Source organism: Purpureocillium takamizusanense, chromosome 8 (genome assembly GCF_022605165.1).
Source record: "Purpureocillium takamizusanense chromosome 8, complete sequence".
Lineage (NCBI taxonomy): Eukaryota > Fungi > Ascomycota > Sordariomycetes > Hypocreales > Ophiocordycipitaceae > Purpureocillium > Purpureocillium takamizusanense.
In genome coordinates, this window is record NC_063075.1 from 1801626 (window position 1) to 1820351 (window position 18726).

Sequence of the window (18726 nt, forward strand, 5' to 3'; positions counted from 1 at the left end):
CGCGAAAATACAGGGTCCTCGCAAATCGGGAAAAAATAAGCGCCTACCCTAGACCAATGACTTGAATCTGAATATTCAAATGAGACACTTGGTCATATCTAATCCGGTCCGGTACGAAGTGATTGACAAATGTATCAGTAGTTTATTCATTGTGCTAATGACTTAGCGTCCAGTCGCGTGATGCAGCCTCTACATCACCTGCAACGGACATTGGCCAAGAGGAAGAGATGCGTATGAATACACCAGGTCCAAGAGTGGTCATTGACATATACGACTGAAGGGCAATACGTTCAATCGCTATAAAAGTTTGTAGGGTATCGAGGTTGATAAGAGCCAAGTCTCTTGCCAGGCCGTGCGATGGACCCAATGGCCGTTATATTATTATGTCGCTTTCTGTACAGTTACGTCGGGATCGTAAAGATAAAAGTACAGGCCACCCAGAATATGCTAGAGGGGGGTATTTGTAAAAGAACAGAATCATGGCCGTGTAGCTCAACCCCACGGCTTCGAGGAAGTGTGGCGGAAGAAGGGCTGCGGGTCTTGCTCCCGCTTGTCGCCTCCAATGGCCTTCCACCACACATCGCTTCCCCATCTAATGATGCGCTCCGCGGAACCCAGAGGCGTCGCAGCCGGACGTACGTCAAGGTAGAAGACCGGCTCACCCGTCGGCTCGGGCTCCCCGGAGTAGTAGTCGATAACGTAACGGATCTCTCGTCTCTGACCATTTACGTCACGGGAAACGTACCAGTCGTGTCTGTCGAAGGGGAGTTCGGTTCTGAAGCAACAGTTAAGTGGCAGTCCGACAGTGTAGTACCATAGAAAAGTAGGTTACTTACCCAAACTTGGCTGGGTAGATCCAGCCCAAGACTTGAAGCATGGTGGCCTTGGGCGTCAAATCCTTCGGGCGCCCTTGGAATCGAACAAGGGTTGGAGGGCTCTCGGTCCCGTCCCAGTGCCGCTCCAACTCTTCTGGCGTATGGGCCTCTCCCCTTCTGCATATTTGCCACCCCTTGTATAGTCCTCGCGCGAAGCGCTGCTCCCATCCGACAATCTCCGCCCACGCACCTTCGTTCAGGAAATTGTGTACTGACACCATAGATTCTACAGCGGTAACATCTGTATCGGTGTAGCCTTTGCGAAGCAGGGCATTGTACATTTGCTGTGGAGAAGGGTACTCCCATGTGCCGTCGCCTGAGCCCTTTGGTATCGTGGACTCCTCGCGACTCGTCGGTAGCGCAATGGCTTGGTTAGGGGCGGGTTTCTGAGAGAGGTCGGGGAACATGTAGTTGAGGGGGTTGAGCTGCGAAAGAATCGATTTGGGCTGTTCTTCCGCGCCACGCGACGCGTGAGGCACGGGGCAGCTCGATGCCGAGTTGCTTTCGGCGGCCCTCGTTTCGTTTGGATTCAGCGCATCGAGGGATTTCTTGTGCATTGGACATCCACTCTGTAGCCTGGTATGAGTATACAGACCTGCTGGAAGGTATAACTTGAGACTCACCGGAGGCGCTTGGTTGGTGGCGACGGGAGGATGGCCGCTCGATGTGTGCACGACAACTGGGGAACTGTCGGCCCAGAACCAACCCATTTTAGGTACTGAGTATATGTGTTTCGAGATGGAGTAGTTTAGGGGCTCGATTCTGAGGTCGATTGTGCTGCTGGTTGGAGGTGTGATGATTCGCAAAATCCGAAGTCTTATCGCATATTTGTCCGGGACAAGCCGGGCCTCCAGGTCGCGCGCCACGCCAAAGATTTTTTTTTTGGGCGATGACCAACTCCGGGAGGCAACTTCTACGGTGCATATTTATCCGAGCTATCGCCGACAAGGCAGTTGCACTGGCCCCGTAACGACGTCACCAATTGCACGGACTTGGCCGAGCTAGAGAACGCCGTTTTGCTCCGTCTTGCCAATGTCCCACGCATGTGCTCGCAAGAGCTGCGATATCGCGCGTCTCCTCTCAGGCCCAGCTTGCCTTTATCGATCATGAACACAGCTTTTCACGACGAGAAACCACTCGTTTTGCAGCCGCGATGAGAGGCGGTTTTCTTTTGGGCCGGTTCTGCCTCCGTTCAACCTTGCGTCCGAAGGTCAATTCGTCGCTCGTCCTTCATCGCACCGCGTCGCGCGCGCATAACTCCAATCGTATACCATGGCGAGACTGTTCGACAAAAAGGGTCATCCTCCAAGCCTCAGCGGGCGCCGCAGCCTTGGGGACCGCCGCCTTTGTCGAATTGGCGCAGAAAGATAATAGTGGTACTGAACAAACCGGAGAGAATCGTATGCTCGCGGTTTCGCGCGCCGAAATCAAGAAGCAGGTATCTGAAGACGACCGCGGGTTTCGACGAGTTGTACACAAGGCCATATTACTCCTGGACCTCTACGTCTGGGAACCGATATGGACGGGTGTCCGATTCCTGCAATTGGTCATCATCTTTGTTCCGGTTATAATCTCCGTCCCAGCCATATGGGTGGGCAGAAGGCAGCGCGACCGCGACAACGAAAGGACTGGCACGCTATGGTGGTATGGCTTCCTGGTTAGGTCCATGGAGTGGGCAGGGCCGGCGTTTATCAAACTCGGCCAGTGGGCGGCATCGAGGACAGACATTTTCCCCAACGAAATGTGCGACACGATGTCGAAACTGCACTCCAATGCACCGGCTCATTCGATGCGCAAGACCCGCGAGACGGTGGAAGCTGCATTTGATGGCCGAGGCTTCGACGAGATCTTTGAGGAATTCAACGAGAAACCTCTTGGCGTTGGCGCTATGGCGCAGGTCTATAAGGCGAAGCTGAGACCAGCTCTCGCGATGCCGGCCGATCAAGATATATCCTCCAACGAGGCGGCATTGTCGCAGAACGTCCGACGCAACGTAAATACGGTGCTCAAAAGCTCACCGAAGCGTGTGCCATCATCATACGTCGCTGTCAAGGTTCTACATCCGAACGTCGAGCGTACGATTCGCAGGGACCTCAGGATCATGGGTTTCTTCGCCACAGCCCTCAACGCCATACCGACCATTGAGTGGTTGTCGCTGCCAGATGAAGTAGCGCAATTCGGCGAGATGATGAAGTTGCAGCTCGATTTGCGCATCGAGGCTGCCAACTTGGAAAGGTTCCGCCAGAATTTCAAGGATCGGTCCACGGCATGGTTTCCATACCCCTATACCGAGTTCACGACGCGTACCGTGTTGGTCGAGGAATTCGCTCAGGGAATACCTCTGGCAGATTTCATGGAGAATGGGGGTGGTGTGTTCCAGCACGACATTGGCGACGAGGGCCTGGACGCATTTCTGCGCATGCTGCTGCTCGACAACTTCGTCCACGCTGACTTACATCCCGGCAACATCATGGTCCGCTTCTACCAGTCGGCACAGCCAGAGCTTCGCCTGCGAATGTTATACGGGGACAAGAACAGTCATAGCGAGGACGCGGACGTCACCGAGAAAGTGCTCGAACGCCTCCGCCCCTTTCGCAGCCGCAAGAACAAGGCCGCATGGGATGCCGAGCTCGCCAAGATTGATGCCGAGGGATACCGGCCGCAGCTGGTCTTTATCGACACCGGCCTCGTAACGGAGCTCAACGCAACCAACCGTGAGAATTTCCTCGCGCTCTTTCGCGCCGTTGCCGAGTTCGACGGATACAAGGCCGGCCATCTCATGTGCGAGCGCTGCCGCCTACCCGATGCTGTGCTAGACCAGGAGGTCTTTGGGCTGAAAATGCAGCACCTTGTCCTGAGCGTAAAGAGCCGCACGCTGGCGCTCGGTAACGTCAAGATCGGAGACATTCTGCAGGAGGTGCTTGGCATGGTCCGGACCCATCATGTCCGTCTCGAGGGCGACTTCGTCAACGTCGTCATCAGCATCCTGCTCCTCGAGGGCATTGGCCGTAACCTTAACCCGGATGCAGACTTGCTGAGCAGCTCACTGCCGATTCTTCGGCAATTGAGCGCCCAGAGCGGAGCAGAAATGGCGAAGCAAGGCGACTTTTCCATGATTGCCGTGTGGGTTGGCTTGGAAGCCAGGAGATTTCTCCAAGCCAGCATCGAGGATGTGAGTTACCTGTTGTACCCCAACACCTCCGTCTGAGGCCAGGTACTGACCCGGCCACTCCCAGGTTGAGCGATGTGTCAAGTACGATCTCCTGTCGCCAAACATATAATCATTCGTAGCGAGCTAGTAGCAATGATGGCATGCTGGCAGGTTTGTGGCTATTTGGAAGAGAATTGCCAGGCGGCACGCCGCGCCGGTTTACATGTAGCATATTTCAAGGACACAACACGGGCATCGGGTACGATGATAGAGTGAGGGCAAAGGAGCATCACTTATTGGCATAAGACCATCCCCTATCGCTGGTTCTAAAATTTTCTCCATCGTATGAATTCCCGCCGCTTGTATAGCTCCGCTGAGCCCTGATATGCAGGCGAGAAAAAAGGAGCTCGTAACGTCATGTAGCACCCGCGAAGCCCATCAGTGCGATTTCCTGACTATGGTCTGGCTTTGAGACGCCTGGTCCCCGCTATCAGAGTATGAGTACCAGCCGGGTAAGCAAACCCTGGACTAGCATAGGTAATCGATGGCCAATAAGTCCGAATATGATTTCGGGTGAGGCCGAACCAGTCATGTCCGTTAAGCACTCATTCGTCCATGGTTGTTTTTGAGGTACGGATGGAACGGTGCGAACCAAGACAACGCCAAGATGACACCCAGGACGCCAAGGCCCAACGCCTTCCTCCGAGACACCCCTCAGTCAGTGCTTGCACTGAGTTCAACCGACTTCTCCCAAAGGTTGCGCAACAGCGTTGTGGTGCCGTCTTCTTCTTCGACGCCAACGAGACTCGACCCGCTCAGTCTTTCGTTCAGGCGGCTCACCTCGTCTCCTTCGAAGCTGGAGCCGGCACCAGAGGTGCGAATGGAGCCTGAGCGTCTGGATGCCACTGTCTGCCGAGGATCAGGCATGCTCACATTGCGAGTGTGCCGGCTCGGGAGCTCGACAGATCGTTTGCCGTTCATAGTCGGAGTGCTGGTGCGTGGAATTCGTCGATTTTTGTCCACATCCGCGAGCCTGCCGAGCCTGTTCAAAGAGCGCGCAACTGGATTTTGGTATCGCCGAACAACAAGATACTCCATCCCCGTTCGCTCCAGCATCTTGCCGACCCTGGGATCTCGGCTGCTGCCGCCATCGAAACTGGGGCCGCCAACGCCGATCAACGGTGTCGCACCCACTGCCCCTCCGACGCCGGCTACCCCTTGGCTTGGCTCGAGAACAGAGCTGGCACGTTGCAGGTTCAGCTTCTGTTGAATACGCGAAGTTTCAGCAGGAAGCGCGGCAGTTCGCCTGGTCGGTTTTGGGACCAAAACGCTGTTGTCCTTATCAACAACGACAGTATCGAGTCCATCTTGCGGTAAATTAGACATCGAGCTCGGACGTCCTGGCAATTCCGTCGCCCGGTGTGGCGCGCTTCGTGTAGCATGATAGAAGGAACCCTCACTGGTGACGCCGGAGCCGGGAGTGTCGACGAAACGTGATGTCAGCTCGTCGTCGTTGGCTCCCAATGGTGGTGATACATTGGGATCATCCGTCGAATCAGGGGAGTTAGGGGACGGTGACGGATTGGGCCGGATAGCTTGCGCCATGTCCGCTGTCATCTTCGGAGGCGCGCCGTGAGACGGGGTCCGTTGGAGTAGGCGTGATGTAAGGTATTCTTTACGCTGAGATCTCTCACGATCTGGCGAAGAGGATGCGTGATGTTGGGACGGGACGTTTGGCGTATCGGGCCGCGAGCTGCTGGCGCTGCCACCTGGCCGCAGTGAGGACTGCGCACTGCTGTTAAGAGAACCTTTGCGCGACAGGTAAGGCGAATTGGACCCGCTCGCGTCAACCCACTCGTCTTCCGGATCGTCGCTTCCGAGGTCGAAGTGAACCTGGGTCTTGCTCGGTTTGTTGATGCCGTGGATGCCCGTCCCACTCGAAGTTCGCTTCAGCTTGTCGGAGGAACGGTTTCGTTTACCAACCTCGACGTGCGAGCGGTTTCTCTTCAGGCTCGAGTGCGAGGCGCTCTTGGGGAGATTGCTGGAGGAAGTGCGGCTCGGCAGTTTTACCTCGCTCGTGGCCCGGCGGTGTGCTGGGCGCTGAGGTATATCCTGATCGGTTGGGGAACCGGGCCGACGGTTCAGCTTTGGCCCGGTCTGCGCGTGCGCATGGCCATGAGATACGTGCTTGTGCACCGCTTTGGACGAAGGGACACGTGCATGCAAGCGGCCGACGTGATGCTGTTTCTGATGATGGGCCTTGGTGCGATGGTGATGGGCCGTGGCACCTGAAGTATTGGTCGTATCACTGTGTGAATCGCTGTCCCGGTGGTTGAGGGGAGGGCGCTTTGATTGGACACCCATTGGTGCGTTGTCAAAATCCTTGTCCCGAGCCATGGTGGCAGATGCTGACGTCGGGTTGGGCGACGGCACGCGCGCGCACCTGCTTGTGCGGCAGACGCTCTCTTGTATGATTATGGCTTTTCCTTGCGCTGGCTGCAGGCCGCTTGTGCTGCAGCTCCCATGGGCTGCAGGCTGATGGTTGGTCGCCCGAGGTAGGAAGTGTGGTGGCGTGCGGGCGGGACACGTGTGGTGACTCGAGTCGGGCAGCGTTGATGTCGCAAGAACAGGAGCTGGTAAGACCGGAAGCCAATTGATGGCGAGGCGACCGGCAGGAAGGAAATGTCGCGCGGGTAGTGAATCGCTGCTGCGACAATAATGGTCGGGAAAAGGCGACGGGGGAAGGGGGACAATAGAACCGCCCTGGCCGACGTTGATGGTATGAGGGAGGACTCGGAAGGGGCGCGACAGCTGCAGTTGGTGAAACTTCACCCGAGATAAGTCGTCACCTAACCAGGATGCCAACACCAGATCAGGTAGGTCAGGGAGTCGATGGATGGCTGCAGAGGGACGGCCTGGTCGACGCTTTGGATGCAAGGTCAGCGCTGTTGGAGGGTCGGGCTGAGGCACGAGTGGGTGCTGGCCGTCGAGGCAGCGTGCAAGGACGCTTGCGGTGCATGGTCAGAGAATTGCTTGTTGGCTTGGCCAAGGGGTGCTGGAACAAGCGTCCTTCGGTGGGTTACCGATGCTCCGTCTCCTCGTTTGTCGGGTACCCCACGCCACCCACCCACTCCACGGAAGAGGGGGGCGGCACACCCTTGCTGACCATGCTTGAGGTGCCATCCATGGATGCCATGCCAGGCGGGCCAGCAGTGGAGGGCGGCAGCTGGCACCCCGCTAGAACCCTCCTGGAACGGCGGGGTCGCCAGGCGGGCGGCAGCTCACCGGGAAAGATAAGAGTCGCTCCGCACGTACCTGACGACGGACCAGCATTCGCGCAGCAGCTCTGGAAACACTTGTATTGAGCACGCAGATTCCTTGACCAAGAATTTTGGGAGTGAAAGCCAATCATGGAAGCCTGGCATCGAACACGGCCCCGAGACGGACCGCCACTTCACTCGTCTTCTTCTGCCGCAGGATCTGGCCATTGCTCTAAACTACCTTACGACAATGGCACAGGGCGCAGGCTGCGGCCCAAGTTTAACTTAACAGAGAATAGAAAAATATCCATGATTTCCAGAGCCGAGGCCGTTTAGAAGAGCATGATGCCATTTGAGAGCTTGCTGACGGCAAGCATCATAGGTCGTAGTCGCACGGCTTCACCCAGAGCCCCAGTTTCTACTGTCACGTTATCAAGTGCATCTCCGACATTGACCGAATGTCTGGCATGACTAATAGCAAGAGCAAGTGGCTCAGCCGATATAGTCATCATTACAGGGACGGTATGTCAACGGCTGCCACAAGCATCGGCTTTCTGGGACCCATGAACGTCTCTAGTGCAGGAGGCGTTCGGTGCAGAAGGCAGATTGGTTGAGTCACGTGCTGACGGCCTGGTCGCCCCGCCGCCAGGCGCCGACGCGCATCAGTCAACTGACCGTGCCGAACGCATTTCGGAGCTGTCGCCACTATTGCCAAACCCATCAACACATTTTCCGCACACACACGCTGGTAACCGGCCTTGCTCCTCTGTCACTTCGCATCACCCCCGATTCCATCCACACATTACCATTCGTTCCTGACCGTATCAATAACACTTTTCCAGAGCCGCGCCTGGCCCTTTTGCTCGCCATGTCCTCCGTCGCAGAGATCGAGGTTGAAAAGAAGCAGTACCAGGAGCAGGTGGGGGAGCTCTCTCCTTGAGCATGTTTGCATAAATAAAGCTGACGTATCATAAAAGCTTGACATTGTCCGTGGCCAGCTTCGCGATGACCCCGACAATGCCGAGCTCAAGGCCTTGGAGGGCGAACTGAACGATGTCCTCGTCCTCTTAAACGAGAGCATCGCGGAGCTCCAACCCGCGAAGGCCAAATCGCCAGAGCCGGCAGCTGCTCCGGAACCGCCTAAGGCTGAGAAATGGTCTCGGGAGAATCATCCGGCCTTCAAAAATACTGCTCCAGTCGCCGAGGAGAAAGAGGACGTTCTGGTGAATTACCAAGTAAACGACAGCGTTCTGGCCAAGTGGGTTTCGGGTGACCGAGCATTCTACCCTGCCAAGATCACTTCGATCACGGGGTCCTCTACCGCGCCCATATACATTGTCAAGTTCAAAAACTATGATACGACCGAGACGCTCCGATCCAAGGACCTGCGCCCCATCACGAACAAACGAAAGGCCGACGGCCCACCTGCCGCTGCAACCGCCTCTGCGGCCGCTGTTTCATCAGTGCCTGGACTCGTTTCGTCGGCCGACGCAACCATGTATCCCCAAGCGAACAAGGACAACAACAATGATGGCGAAGCTGCAAAGCCACCGAAGCCAAAGAAGATCAAGGCGAAGAAGGAGCTTGAGGCCAGCAAGAACAAGTGGCAGGAATTTAACTCCAAGTCCAAGTTTGGCAAGACCAAAAAGAAAGAGAGCATGTTCCGTACGCCCGAAGGAATTCATGGGAGAGGTGAGACTGCAATCCCCGCTCTATTACAAAGCGCATTCTGACACGACAGGCAGTTGGCTTTACAGGTTCTGGACAGGCCATGCGCAAAGATCAGGCCCGCGTTCGTCCCCATTATGATGAGAATCAAGAGGTTGACTGATCACGTCATCGGGAACGCTGTACAAACACTCATGAGACCACATACCCGGCGTTGGAAGGTGTTGCACAGACTTTTGTTTCTGCCTGAAACCAGCATACCCTGACTGAAAGGGGCACGTACGTCAGGTTTACGAGGCGTTCATGGCATTTCAGTGGCAAGATCACTGATGTTCCAGGTCATTTGGCCGTTGGGAAATGGAGGCTGCGAGAATTTGGCTTTATGATACCACTTGCGCATTTCGTTGGTCATGGAACTTGTACTTAGCTTCAGTAGAACCGTAAATTCTACGTGTGAAGCTAGAATCTCATATTTTGACTACGTTCACGAGACTACGTTTCCTCTGGTGCGGCTAGAGCTCGCGGCGGCAATGAGATTAACTAGGTTGAAGACCGACCTTGGGGCAGATTGCCCTGGCAATGTCTGTGAACGACGTTGCCCTGTCACTGCTTGGTTCTGACACGACAGTCGGTTTACCTCGCTCCCCATCATCGCCGATACTGGGGTGCAGAGGAATGTCTCCCAGAAAATCAATGTCGTGTTCCGTGCACAGACGCTTGACCCTTTCGTTGGTGCCAAACACATTCGTGACCCCGTGACAATGGGGACATTTGAAGAGTGACATGTTCTGTACGAGACCGAGGATGCCGACATCGACTGCTTTGAACATATTGATGCCCTTAACAGCATCCTTTGTTGCGAGAGTATGCGGCGTTGTGACGATTACCGAACCTGCCTTGGGTCAGCATACTCTCCTTGTGCCAGTCGGCAGGGGTAGGTCTCACCATCCAAAATGACTTGCTGTGTTATCGTCAACTGCGTATCTCCGGTTCCGGGAGGTAGGTCAAGGACAAGAATATCGAGGCCACCCCAATCAACTTCATGAAGGAGTTGTTGTATTGCCTTCATAACCATCGGCCCTCGCCAGACCACAGGAGCATTCTCCCCCACCAAGTAGCCCATAGACATTGTCTTGACTCCGTAATTCGTCAGTGGTACGAGCTGATTATCTATTGAACAGTCAGCGTATTGTGTGCAAAATGTGTAGGTTTCCACTTGCTGCTCGATAGCCTAGGTTCCCCCGACAAATTGAACAGTGTCGGTATTGACGGCCCGAAGATATCAGTATCCAGGATGCCAGCCCTGAAGCCCAACCTGGCGAAGGAGAGCGATAGGTTTGCTGCGAGGATATTGAGTCAGGCAGGTTGAGTATGAGAAGGAACAAGATTGCTTATGACATACCTGCGACAGTGCTCTTTCCAACGCCGCCTTTGGCTGATGAGACGGCTATGACCTTTTCTACGCCGGTGATCTTTCGTTTCTGGGGGCGTTTTTGCCAGGTCGGCGGCGTGCCAGATCGAGGGAGACCCTGTTTATGGTAAATGACAAGCCAAGAATGCTGACAGCATACTATTTACCAGCGGATTCTCATGATGGAGCGGTCGTAGCGCTTGGAAGAAAAGCCTCGACGTCGTCCGCATTGCATGTGCAAGTCCGCCAGGACTGTGACCACAGCTTGCTGAGACACAGTGCACTGGAGAGATGCTATCGTCAAGGCTAATAGTATGTATCTCGCATCAATGACCAGATTCTTTTCTAGATGCAGCTCAGACTTGTGAAGTCTCGCGTTAAAGTCACTGGTGACTCGTTTCAGTAGCGATGGCGCCCCGTCTGTCTTTTTGTTTGATGATGCTGTAGTAGTGAGCATGGCTTTGGACCCACTCAAAGTCACCTCCAGCATCCACAGCAACCTGGGAGGTCCGCTGGCAGGAGACGAATTCTGCCGGTAGCCACCGCCTAAAAGTTCAAGGGCCTAACTCACCTACGAAGCAGGTACTTGCGCCTGATCAGAAACTTTCCAACGTGGGGCTTTGTGCGCCAGCTGGACAACATTCCGCAACGAAATGGCCAAACTGAAGGGTCGGGCAAAGGACTTCGAAGATCCGGATGAGAAAGTTACCAAGGGCGAGTTACTTGGAAATTCATATGTATTCTACCCATTCACTAACGTGTATTTGTAGACTACGATCCGGAAGCCAACGAGCCAGACAGTGACAACAGCAGCGACAGCGGTGCCAGCGATGATCAGCATGCTGGCACTGAGCACTATGTTCCGGTTGGCAAGAGCAAGCTGAGGGAACGAGAAGGTGTATCTCTAGGGCCCCAATACAGTGGCTCTCGTGTCAGCCGATCGGCATTGGATGCCGCAAGCGAACAGGACGACAGCGAGGGCGAGAGCAGCGATGGTGACGAAAGCTATGACGACCCCGAGACGGCAAATTTGTCGACAGACGAGCTGCAAGCCAGCGATTCGGAAATTGACAGCGAGAATGCGTTGGCGGAGTCTGACGCTGAGCGCTTCGGCAACTTCGTTTTTCGCGGGAGCTCCAAACCCGCGTCCTTGAAGTCTAAACATGGCAAACGACCCACCGCGGTCGATTTCATGTCTTCGGACGATGATGAAGAGAGGGGCGGCGCAGCTGTAGAGGAGGACACAAGTGGCTCCGAGGTTTCCGAATCTGATGATGACGATATGGATGACGGCCTTGATGCCCTTGTCGACGGCGGGGCCAGTTCCGATTCGGAAGACGATGGCTCTGCCGAACGGGACGGTGACCTACAGGATTCGGATGCGAGCGACGATGAAGGAGAAGCCGAAGACGACGAGGTCGAAAGTGATTCTCGCGAAGGTCCCAGCAACGGAACGAGCAACACGAAACCGCACATGGCGGCGTTCTCCAAGCAGGCGGACGTCGAGAAGGGGCTTGCCATCCAGCAACAACGCAAGAGCTACGATTGCCTTTTAAACTTACGAATCAGGCTGCAAAAAGCTCTCATCGCGGCAAACACTCTGCCCACTCTCGCAGAGGATCTAGACGGGGCGTCGGAACCCTACGAGGCGGCGGAAGAAGCAGCTGTCAAGCTTTTGAACACCATCAGCACCCTCAGGGAAAATTTCGGCGTCAGAACGGGCGATAAGCGCAAGCGGGAACTCGACATTACCATGGACAGTGAGACGATCTGGAAGCAACTTCAAGATGAGGAAGCTACTGCCGTCCAATTTCGGGAGGACCGACTGGAGAAGTGGTCGCGAAAGGTGCAGAGCGTCAACGTGACGCCGAGCGCACTGGGACAGAGGAACAAGTCACTCGTCAGTGCCTTGCAAGATCAGCTTGCCAACCCTGAGAGTCGCCTGCTCAAGCGAACCCGCGTTCCTCGGTCATGTGCGCCTGCGCAGGCGGCCAAGAAGATAGTGGAGGACGAGGCTGTGTACGATGACGCAGACTTCTATCAGCTCCTGCTCAAGGAACTTGTGGACCAGCGCACCGTCGAAACGTCTTCGGCACAGACCAGCATGGTGCCGACAGTGATGCTGACGGCTGCCAAGGAGGCCAAGGTGCGCAAGCAAGTTGATCGCAAGGCAAGCAAGGGCCGCAAGATGCGTTTTACAGTCCACGAAAAGTTGCAGAATTTCATGGCCCCGGAAGACCGAACATCTTGGGAGGGTGATGCGATTGATCGTTTCTTCGGCACTCTGTTTGGTCGCAAGATGGAGTTGAACGAGAACGAGAGCGAGGATGAAGAAATGGACGACTTGGACGCGGAAGAGGAGGGCCTGCGGCTTTTCAGGAACTAGGAAGCTCGAAACGAATGCGAGAGATGGCGCCTGGTTGTGGTGACTGATTGCGCCGCTGAATTGTTGACTCTTTTGAACGCACGTAGCGCACTCCTTCGTATAGTCCAGTACCATGAGGTCCAGCATGAAGTGCGTGGACACTCGGTACTCGCAAGTGCGAACTGGGTAGGTAGTACATAACTAGTACACTGTACTTTGTACTGTACAGGCGGTTTTCGTCGGCGTCGGCCGCTCGTAATATTAAAGGGAGTCCGCTCAACCAACGGGAACTGCTGTCGTCGCCCCACGGGGGTGGAGTTTTGGAGCTCATGGCCCAATCCGACTCGATCATTATTCAGCTCGAAGATGCCGTCCTGGCCATTGCTCGAGCGGCAATGCCTTCGCCAACAAGGACATTGTACAGTGTTGGACGCTTGTGCAGGCACGGGGGCGGTGCGATCCCTTGTTGGTAAGTCCGTCCGTCCGTCCGTCATCAAGCACGATCGGGTTAGGCGTTGGTGGCGGCCAAGCTTTGAGTTTCCGAGCACGTCACGTGGTTGCTTCCTTCCGTTGATGCTGGGGTTAGGTTGGGGGTGAGTCGGAGGTGCACCTGTAGGTACCTACTAGGCAAGTAGGTACTAAGGAACCGTGCTGTTGCTGGGCTGAGGGTGCCCTGGCATTTTGCGCCGTTCTCCTCCCCTTCCCACTCCCCTCTTGGTCGCAGCGTTCGGTCACGGAGCCCATCGTCCGTCTCATGGGCACGACGCCATGGAGCAGATTGAGACGCAGGCTTCGGACCTGCGGTACCTCGTTCAGGCGGCTCCCGTTGCGCTCAGCGATTCCGCGAGTGTCTCGTACGAGACGCCGCAGCCGCGCCCGCAGCAGGGAAGCCCAGCGGATTCCGCGACATTCGGAGACAATTCCGCAGGCGGCGGTGGTCCCGGCGCCAACGGCGGCGCGAACAAGCGCAAGTCAGTCGACGATGGCCCGGGGTCCAGCCAGAAGCAGACACGGAGCAAGAGAAACAGGGTAAGTGCTCCCTTTTGATTGATAGCATCGACGCCGTAGCGCGATGGCATGAGCCTGTGATGGATGCTGCGCGCGCAGGCGTGGGCCTCCCTCCGCCCAACGTGTGCTGCTGCCCTTGTGCTACAGCAAAATCCCAGGTCCACCGTGTGACGCGGCACTCGGTGGCTCATTTCGTGTCTTTTGACCGCAGTCTCTCGAGTCTCGCGGAAACTCTAGTATCGCCGTCTGCAATATTTGAAACGTTCCGCTGACCTGGGCTCTCTTTGCCTTTAGTACATCTCGATAGCATGGTGAGTCACTGTCAAGACTCGGCGTCTTGCGCTCACGACTTCTAACACGCCCCTCCCCCCCGCAGCAATGAGTGTAAGCGACGGAAGATCAAGTGCAATGGCGAGACGCCGTGTCAGCGATGCGGAAATCTCAATCTCGCTTGTCTATACGCACCGAATTGCTGCTCTAGCAGTTTCAAGGACTCAGACGAATTCAAAAATGTCACATCACAGCTCAGCCGCCTCCAGGACGAGGTCAGCTGGCTCAACCAGACGATACGGACCTTGCAAGCCGACCCATCCCGACTTGCTGCTCCAAGTGAGCGCATGATGCCATCATCCAACTCGGCCATTGCTCTGTCACCTTCACAAAGTTCGACCTCGATGCAGCGACCCGACTTGTCATCGCACGGCAAATCAGGTGCCTTCCGAGGACCCACGAGCATGGCCTTTAGCCTGGATGTCGCCAATACTACCATTTCCAACATGGGCTACCGCGGCATCGACGAGGCCGACGATCAGGACCAGCAGTCGAGCGACGTCACCATGCAGATGGGGAGTGCGCCGTATGACCCGTTGTTCGAGTTTGACAAGGACGAAATGGTCAGGCTCTGTCGTTTCCACGAGGATGAGATTGGAATCATGTATCCCGTCCTCAACATCCACACCGTCATTGCCCACGCCAAGAACATTGCGCCCTTTTTGGAGTCTGCTAGGAACCAGCAACGACCCATGGAGACGATCAACGACGAGAAGACGCTCCAACTCAAGATGGTCATGTGCTGTGCGCTCGTCGTGGAAAATCACGGGCACAGCGACAAAGCCAGCCGGTTGTACAACAGCATGGATGCGATTGTGAACCGCAAACTGATGGCGGACGTAAGCGACATGGCCAATCTCCCACTGCTGTGTCTCTTGGCGGGCTATCGGTTCTTGTCCAGTGACGAGGTCCTCGCCTGGCGTGTCGTGGGTCAAGTCGTTAGACTCTGCGTGGAACTGGGCATCCATCAAAAAAGGGGATTGATGAAGATCCAGGACGAATCCGAGAGAAAGAATGCCCTCAACAGCTTTTGGTCCGCCTACGTTCTCGATAGAAGGTGGGGATTCGCAACTGGTCTACCGTTTACCCTACAAGATGACGATATCGATCCACAGTTGCCATTCCCGGTGAGCAGCGGCCGTGCATTGTCTGACCGATGTTTGACGACTGACTCGTTCTAGGATGAATATCCCTTCCTCGTGGCTATGATCACATACTCCAGGCTCGGCGCCAAAGTCTGGAGGCAAGTATCGCACTTCGGACCCGTATTAGCCCGTGAGCTGAGGCAAGAGGAGATTGACAACCTTGACCGCGAGATCCTGCAGTGGTACGACAGCGTTCCGGAAGAGGTCAAGGTGCGAAACTGGGACAAGGAGAAGCAGATGACATCGACCCCATCATATAATCTACAGCGCTTACGGATATGGACGTACTTGCGCTTGAATCAGGCAAGTGGCCCATACGACGTATGTTATGCGCGATACTGACCGTCAAAGATTCGCATCTGGCTCTACACCCCCATACTCCATAGTGCGACGAGCATTATGAGCAACCCGCAACAGGCGCAGCGAGTAGTTGACCTCGCCAAGGATACCATACAGTACCTCAATCATCTGAACAGCACGACGAATCTGTATCGCAGGGCCCAGGTCTTCTACCATCAATTTCTCACGTCAGCCATCTCCGTCGTATTTCTCGCATCGGTGCACGCCCCCGTTCGCTTCAGCGCGGTCTGCCGAGAAGAGTTTTACATGGCGCTCGACTTGGTCAAGGACCTATCTGCCAAGAGTTGGGTGTCTAAACGCCTTTGGCGCACGATCAAGTCTCTCAAAGATGTCGCCCCGCGCTTCGGCCTGAATCCCGACGATGATCCACACTCAAACGCCGCCTTGGGGATGATTGGGCTTGCGCGAGGCCAATTCGACCCAAGCCCCGTTGCACAAACGCCGTTCCCGACCATTGGCATGCCCACGCCACAGCAGACGCAGGAAGTGCAAGTGGACCACAACGGCAAGAAGATTCAGAGCGAGTTGTCGAGGATTTTTGAGGGCTACGTGGGCCTGAATGGCTTCCAGTATAACAACAATGATGGCCACGTGCCGACACATGAGCTGGCCTCCCCCACTTCTGCCAACAGCATGTTCACCTCTGACGGGACCGTGTTCCCGCACCTCCGGGAGATGTTCTGAGGAGGAACTGTACGTTGGAAGCTCTGTACTGACCTGATCAGCCTTGATTATTGAGCGAGATCGGCTGCTGGGTCTACTGGTTCTGTCGATACTTCCCGACGACTCCATCTATGGCGGGTCATTCTGTACACATATGGAACCTCTGAATATGAAGACAAATTGCTCGTCTATTCTCATGCCCTTGCTGACCCGAGTAACTGTGATGTACTGTCTGTTCATGTCAGGCGCGGTGTTGTTGAGAGCTGTTAGCGAGGACAGCTCGAGACATGAAGCGAGCGAATACAAAAGACCCTCGAAGCATCCTGAAACTACTTTGATGGGGCGTCCTCACTGATTCACCTTTCTTGTCGGCGAAACCTGGGATGTTGAAAAAGAATGCGACGAAATGCCCATTGCTTTGAGATTTACAGTTGCGAAAGCTCGCGCATGGTCATTCCACATCAAGTCTGGTACAACGATGATCCACACACTGTTGCCGTCGCATTCTTCTCAGGAAAGCTCGCAGCTTGCCTTTCTTTGTCCGTCAGTCATTTTCCGAACATGTCTAGTCTGGAGCCACATTGTCGCTTTGTCAGTGTTTGTTAGTCGCGAGCCGTTGACCCCTTTGAGCTGCAACTCAACACACGTCGTTGTTCACTGCCGCCAAAGGAAAGGCGCTGAGAGATTGAAACAAGGCTTCCAGAAAGGCAGTTGCATATCAACCCCGGCGAAGAAGGCTCTGAATCGATGCCTCGGTCTGTCGGCAGTACATATATGTGCTGGAGCAGTCATTCTGGCGCTGGACTGTCAAAGTTCGAAGTCCCTGGCACGATACAAATCTCAAGCTAGCACGGTGGCCCTTGTGCCACTGCTGCGCGCGTGCCTCTTATTTACAATTCTGCTCAAAACGCATCGGGACTGAGAGCACACCATACTCGCGACCCAAGAGGCAGTAACACGACACCTCACAAACACTCTAGGGAATCAGGGATTCCCAAGTCACAATGTGTTATCGACTCGTCTCGCACATGATGCGCTGCGACGTACGGCCCGTCATCTCCAACGGTCGTTCGAGGTTCGTGGACGGATACGCCGAGCCATCCACTTGCGCCTGCCCGCGGGACGCGCACATTAAGGGCTGGCTGCGTTGCGACAAGCACGGGTGCTGCCGCATGGCGGTTAAGATCCACCTCTGTGTCGACCCGGACTCGTGCCTCGGCCAGGTGACGTTCCACCGCTACCGCCAGGTGCGCTGCGAGATCCGCAACCCCGCGACCAGGGCCACATGGCACGACAAGGAGTGGGAGGACGACGACCTGGCGGCGGTGGACGGGCTGCGACTGCCCGTGGGCGGACAGGTTCCCGGCACGCGGCTGCCGTTCGAGTGCCCCCTTTTCCAGAACACGCTGGGGTCCCTCCTGCATGTTGGGCGCAGCATCGCCATGCTCGAGGACACGGTCGATCGAATGGTGGCCGACAACGGGCGCCTGACGGCGCTCATGGACGGACGACTTGCCGCCACCATGGAGTGGCGGGCGCCGCACAGGCCCAATCACGAACTGGCTTGGATGATTACGCTCGCCAACGGCGCGGTTGAGCGTGGCCTGGCGGAAAAGCAGCAGCTCATCGAAAGGTTTGGGAAGATTCGGGAGGAACTCGAGAAGCTGACCAGGTGGGGGGAGAGGGTGGTGACGGGACTGGACGATGCTCCCGACTGCGAGATGCTGAGCGAGAGCGACGGCATGGAGGACGAGGAGTCTCAGGTCACCATGGGTCCGGACAGTTGCCAGAAGCACTTGATCATATCTTGACGGTCACGCAAGACCTACCACCTGGCTCTCACATGGCGCATCCAGCACGGTGGAGACATGGTGCAAGTGCGCGCGCGTGCGGTTCAAAGGTGGTCTCTTTGATAGCCCGTTGGTGAAACAGTACAGCTGTCAATCGTGGTCGGTACAGTAATACCCATAGAAGATCAGGAAACCAGGCGTAGGAAGTCGATAGCTTGGGGTGCTCCATCCTAATGGCTGCTCCATGAATCGAAAATGAATCATTGACACCGTGTAAAGGACAGCACCAGCCGTTGGAGTGTTGTCTATCTTTTCGCGTCCGCCACAGCTCCGGCACAGTCGAGCCAGAGGATTGCCAACGCTTCGTGCGTAAGTATTGTGAAGGCAACAACAAAAATTGTCATATCTTGCTTACATTGGCGGTCGATGTTGGCACTCGTCTTCATGCAGCTTAAACGGGCAGCCACTAGCTCGTCTGGGCTCGGGACTCTGGCAGGTAACGGCCCGTTGATGAGGAGTCGGGGTCGGGGGTCTGCAGCGTGCACTGTGGACCGTTCCAACTTCCGGGGGCGGGTGGGGGTGGAGGGGTCGGGTAGCTTTGCCCCGGCAGGTGGTACCTGAGTTACTTTACACGCTCTCGGTGGGGTCGCGAAAGAGGGGGGGGGGGGGGGGTTCGTTTCCCGCGGGCAATTGGGAATTT

At 55.8% G+C, this 18726-nt stretch overlaps 8 protein-coding genes across 9 annotated transcripts; 5 read left to right on the forward strand and 3 right to left on the reverse strand.

The window, feature by feature from the left end:
- Positions 1-242: 242 nt before the first annotated feature.
- On the reverse strand, positions 243-1758 carry CYC3 (Holocytochrome-c synthase). Its single transcript, XM_047990192.1, has 3 exons — positions 1499-1758; positions 837-1444; positions 243-775 (listed from the first exon to the last, which is right to left on the reverse strand). The coding sequence occupies exons 1-3, from the start codon at positions 1583-1585 to the stop codon at positions 493-495; spliced, it is 978 nt and encodes a 325-aa protein (XP_047846199.1). The 5' UTR covers positions 1586-1758; the 3' UTR covers positions 243-492.
- A 90-nt stretch (positions 1759-1848) lies between these two features.
- JDV02_008582 (uncharacterized protein) lies at positions 1849-4574 on the forward strand. Its single transcript, XM_047990193.1, has 2 exons — positions 1849-4047; positions 4112-4574. Exons 1-2 carry the CDS (start codon positions 2029-2031, stop codon positions 4154-4156), a joined length of 2064 nt encoding a protein of 687 aa, XP_047846200.1. The 5' UTR covers positions 1849-2028; the 3' UTR covers positions 4157-4574.
- JDV02_008583 (uncharacterized protein) lies at positions 4303-7032 on the reverse strand. The gene has a single exon (XM_047990194.1). The coding sequence runs from the start codon at positions 6421-6423 to the stop codon at positions 4741-4743; it is 1683 nt and encodes a 560-aa protein (XP_047846201.1). The 5' UTR covers positions 6424-7032; the 3' UTR covers positions 4303-4740.
- An 840-nt stretch (positions 7033-7872) lies between these two features.
- Positions 7873-9424, forward strand: JDV02_008584 (uncharacterized protein). The gene is made up of 4 exons (XM_047990195.1): positions 7873-8034; positions 8129-8205; positions 8264-8978; positions 9032-9424. The coding sequence occupies exons 2-4, from the start codon at positions 8155-8157 to the stop codon at positions 9115-9117; spliced, it is 852 nt and encodes a 283-aa protein (XP_047846202.1). The 5' UTR covers positions 7873-8034; positions 8129-8154; the 3' UTR covers positions 9118-9424.
- Positions 9402-10817, reverse strand: JDV02_008585 (uncharacterized protein). Its single transcript, XM_047990196.1, has 5 exons — positions 10533-10817; positions 10357-10483; positions 10175-10294; positions 9900-10124; positions 9402-9846 (listed from the first exon to the last, which is right to left on the reverse strand). The coding sequence occupies exons 1-5, from the start codon at positions 10593-10595 to the stop codon at positions 9491-9493; spliced, it is 891 nt and encodes a 296-aa protein (XP_047846203.1). The 5' UTR covers positions 10596-10817; the 3' UTR covers positions 9402-9490.
- Positions 10818-10979: 162 nt separating this feature from the next.
- BFR2 (rRNA-processing protein bfr2) lies at positions 10980-12916 on the forward strand. The gene is made up of 2 exons (XM_047990197.1): positions 10980-11079; positions 11136-12916. Exons 1-2 carry the CDS (start codon positions 11019-11021, stop codon positions 12749-12751), a joined length of 1677 nt encoding a protein of 558 aa, XP_047846204.1. The 5' UTR covers positions 10980-11018; the 3' UTR covers positions 12752-12916.
- A 388-nt stretch (positions 12917-13304) lies between these two features.
- JDV02_008587 (uncharacterized protein) lies at positions 13305-16411 on the forward strand. Of its 2 annotated transcripts, XM_047990198.1 has the most exons (5): positions 13305-13759; positions 14033-14049; positions 14115-15195; positions 15250-15516; positions 15565-16411. In XM_047990198.1, the coding sequence occupies exons 1-5, from the start codon at positions 13499-13501 to the stop codon at positions 16255-16257; spliced, it is 2319 nt and encodes a 772-aa protein (XP_047846205.1). In that variant the 5' UTR covers positions 13305-13498; the 3' UTR covers positions 16258-16411. The 2 variants fall into 2 exon arrangements, with proteins under 2 accessions (XP_047846205.1, XP_047846206.1); XM_047990199.1 differs by having other exon boundaries at positions 14033-15195.
- Positions 16412-17240: 829 nt separating this feature from the next.
- JDV02_008588 (uncharacterized protein) lies at positions 17241-18229 on the forward strand (the record flags this gene model as incomplete). The annotated part of the gene is made up of 1 exon (XM_047990200.1): positions 17241-18229. The coding sequence occupies one exon, from the start codon at positions 17241-17243 to the stop codon at positions 18045-18047; it is 807 nt and encodes a 268-aa protein (XP_047846207.1). The 3' UTR covers positions 18048-18229.
- Positions 18230-18726: the final 497 nt, after the last annotated feature.

Coding starts and splice junctions, on each gene's coding strand:
- JDV02_008584 (XM_047990195.1), top strand. CDS start 8,155: ATGTCCTCCGTCGCAGAGATCGAGGTTGAAAAGAAGCAGTACCAGGAG. Junction 8,206..8,263: donor AGAAGCAGTACCAGGAGCAG/GTGGGGGAGCTC, acceptor GTATCATAAAAG/CTTGACATTGTCCGTGGCCA. Junction 8,979..9,031: donor CGAAGGAATTCATGGGAGAG/GTGAGACTGCAA, acceptor CACGACAGGCAG/TTGGCTTTACAGGTTCTGGA.
- JDV02_008587 (XM_047990198.1), top strand. CDS start 13,499: ATGGAGCAGATTGAGACGCAGGCTTCGGACCTGCGGTACCTCGTTCAG. Junction 15,196..15,249: donor ATCCACAGTTGCCATTCCCG/GTGAGCAGCGGC, acceptor GACTCGTTCTAG/GATGAATATCCCTTCCTCGT. Junction 15,517..15,564: donor CGTACTTGCGCTTGAATCAG/GCAAGTGGCCCA, acceptor TGACCGTCAAAG/ATTCGCATCTGGCTCTACAC.
- JDV02_008582 (XM_047990193.1), top strand. CDS start 2,029: ATGAGAGGCGGTTTTCTTTTGGGCCGGTTCTGCCTCCGTTCAACCTTG. Junction 4,048..4,111: donor TCCAAGCCAGCATCGAGGAT/GTGAGTTACCTG, acceptor GGCCACTCCCAG/GTTGAGCGATGTGTCAAGTA.
- JDV02_008585 (XM_047990196.1), bottom strand. CDS start 10,595: ATGCGGACGACGTCGAGGCTTTTCTTCCAAGCGCTACGACCGCTCCAT. Junction 10,484..10,532: donor TCCATCATGAGAATCCGCTG/GTAAATAGTATG, acceptor TACCATAAACAG/GGTCTCCCTCGATCTGGCAC. Junction 9,847..9,899: donor ACAGCAAGTCATTTTGGATG/GTGAGACCTACC, acceptor GACCCAAGGCAG/GTTCGGTAATCGTCACAACG.
- JDV02_008583 (XM_047990194.1), bottom strand. CDS start 6,423: ATGGCTCGGGACAAGGATTTTGACAACGCACCAATGGGTGTCCAATCA.
- BFR2 (XM_047990197.1), top strand. CDS start 11,019: ATGGCCAAACTGAAGGGTCGGGCAAAGGACTTCGAAGATCCGGATGAG. Junction 11,080..11,135: donor GGATGAGAAAGTTACCAAGG/GCGAGTTACTTG, acceptor GTGTATTTGTAG/ACTACGATCCGGAAGCCAAC.
- CYC3 (XM_047990192.1), bottom strand. CDS start 1,585: ATGGGTTGGTTCTGGGCCGACAGTTCCCCAGTTGTCGTGCACACATCG. Junction 1,445..1,498: donor CCACCAACCAAGCGCCTCCG/GTGAGTCTCAAG, acceptor ACCAGGCTACAG/AGTGGATGTCCAATGCACAA. Junction 776..836: donor ATCTACCCAGCCAAGTTTGG/GTAAGTAACCTA, acceptor CTGTTGCTTCAG/AACCGAACTCCCCTTCGACA.